This window comes from Sinocyclocheilus grahami, unplaced genomic scaffold (genome assembly GCF_001515645.1).
Source record: "Sinocyclocheilus grahami isolate Dianchi unplaced genomic scaffold, SAMN03320097.WGS_v1.1 scaffold63.1, whole genome shotgun sequence".
Taxonomy (NCBI): Eukaryota; Metazoa; Chordata; class Actinopteri; order Cypriniformes; family Cyprinidae; genus Sinocyclocheilus; species Sinocyclocheilus grahami.
In genome coordinates, this window is record NW_015505242.1 from 607,339 (window position 1) to 609,538 (window position 2,200).

Below are 2,200 nucleotides of genomic sequence, written 5' to 3' on the forward strand. Positions count from 1 at the left end.
AAGGGAGGCTAGCCTCCCTTCTGATATCAACCAATCATCAAAGAGACGTAAATTACGTGATATTAGTTTGAACGTCTGCTGCTGTGCTGATAATGTACCAAGTACTTATGATAAGTCGCGATATTGAATATTTGATTGCCAACAGATTTACCAAGCTGTCATTCAAACGGTGTATATATATATATATATATATATACAAATTTAGGGAAAACAGCCTAAGCTGGATATAGGCTACAGCAGTCTGCTTAATTAAATGGTGCAACACAGACTTTTAAAAAGGGATGGATGTTTGCTACAAGTGATAGGCCAGGTAAGTGAAATTATATTATCTTGCTGTATGCATGTCGTTTTCTGACTAAAAGCAACCAAAAAGCCATTTTAAAGTGGTTAAGCAAATTATAATAATAATAATCGGCAGGGATCCCAGACCAATACAATTAGTGTGCCGCCTCTATTTTAAAGCCCACGAGCCGCCACTGGTTCTAGCCATGATTGGATGACTTAAGCTTACTTTTTCAAACGTATTTTTTATAAAAATGTTGGGATATTGCTTAAAAATGCTGAATGAAAACTGAGTAAAATGCATGCTTGAACTTTATAGTTTTTTAAAAATTTTGTTCATAATGTAATATTAAGTTATGTAAAATTCCGTAAGACGACAAAAATTGTAAAAAAAAAAAAAAAAAAAAGTGACTGAATTTTTCATCGGATTGGGCCAATAGTTTCAAAACAACTTAAATGTTTGTCATCATCTGGATCATCTGATGGAAATGCTTTATTGCAAATTATTGTTTCAGAATTCTGATTTTTATATTGCTGATGTCATGGCATTTCTTCTAACATTATGCCCGCCTTAGACTAAGTCCACATTAATTATAATGATACATTTGAGGATGCATTTTCTCTACATTTTGTCAATTCACCCACACAGCGTTTTTAACCAGCGAAAACTGCTTTTTGAAGACTATCCCAAGTCAATAATTTTCAGAAGTGTTTCTGCGTTGGTGGGTGGACTGCAACAATGGAGGTATTTGAAAATGATGACTTGTATTTAGTCATGTGCAGCATTGTACTCCTTTTCAGATGTGTCAATGTGGACAATCAACTTTTGGGGAAAAAGTTTAATACTGCTAGTGGGAACTGAGGGCAAAAATTCTGTTTTTAGATCTATCCAAATTAATGTGGATGTAGCCTATTACAGTGGTTTTCAGCAGTGTACCTGGAGGAGAGTTGCATGTCTCCTTAATCAAACAGAAACCCTGTTGGAAACCACTGGTCTAATGTATAGCGTTGTAGCCCATCATGGTAACTCTACCTTTCTTTTCTGTGCTTCAGACCGTTCAGAGCGCGTTATCTCCACCTATGCACAAGGTGCTCGACCCAAAGAGAGCCAGTATTCATCCCACAGAGAGAATGGTTCATCTAGTCGCCGTATCTCAGCCGATTATCTCCCTTCTCCTCTGGAGCGCAGCTCCTACAGGCTGACCTCAGATTACCAGTCTAGTCCATTCTCTCGTGATACGCCACGCTCCAGCTCTAGCTCCACCAGAACCTCGGCCTCGGTCTCTGACCCATCCAAGCTCTCATCCTGGAGCTCCACCCCTTACACGCCCCTTACTGGCTGTAGCTCCAGCCCTCCTTCCTCTAGCCCTGCCCCCACTCCACTTCCTGCTCAGAATGGCGGTGACTCGGATGGCAGGCGAACAACCAGACGTCTGCTATCTCGGCTTTTCTCCCGACGCTCCAGTCAGGAATCAAACTCTACTGCCAGCTCTGCCTCTGATTCAAGGTCATATGACTCGAACCCAGATGAAGCCCCGCCCTCTGAATCTTCTCCTCCTGTCAGTAGAGAAAATTTGGAAGCAGAGCTGAGGAACTTGCACAGACGCGGACCATCTCTCGCTCCAGTCCAGGAGAGCTCTGGTGTAGTAGAGCCCCATCCGGAATCGATCAGATCTCCAGCAGGCCTGTCCTGGCTAAACTGGAACCGCTGTACCCCACTGTTTTCTCGTCGCAGGAGGGAAGGGCGTGACGAAAGCGCCCGCATGGACCCTCATCGTTCACCCCAATTCCCTCTTGGTGACCGAGATGGCTGTAAAACACCTGACCGGGGCACAGATTGTGATGATGATGATGATGAAGATGAGTCCTCGGAGGGCGCCACAGCAGCACCCTCTGCTGGAGCCTCGGGTCTCTCTGC

The 2,200-nt window shown here is 43.5% G+C and overlaps 2 protein-coding genes across 2 annotated transcripts in view; both read left to right on the forward strand.

The window, feature by feature from the left end:
- The window catches only part of LOC107584818 (E3 ubiquitin-protein ligase MARCH7-like), a 22,121-nt gene that overhangs the window by 14,952 nt on the left and 4,969 nt on the right, over nt 1-2,200 (forward strand). The window contains exon 6 of the mRNA XM_016271586.1: nt 1,336-2,198. Coding sequence (XP_016127072.1) covers nt 1,336-2,198 — 863 coding nt within the window. The remainder of the gene's footprint in view (nt 1-1,335; nt 2,199-2,200) is intronic.
- LOC107584765 (protein FAM171B-like) overlaps nt 56-2,200 on the forward strand; it is a 15,430-nt gene continuing 13,285 nt past the window's right edge. The window contains exon 1 of the mRNA XM_016271498.1: nt 56-65. The gene's annotated coding sequence lies outside the window, so the exon portion shown is untranslated. The remainder of the gene's footprint in view (nt 66-2,200) is intronic.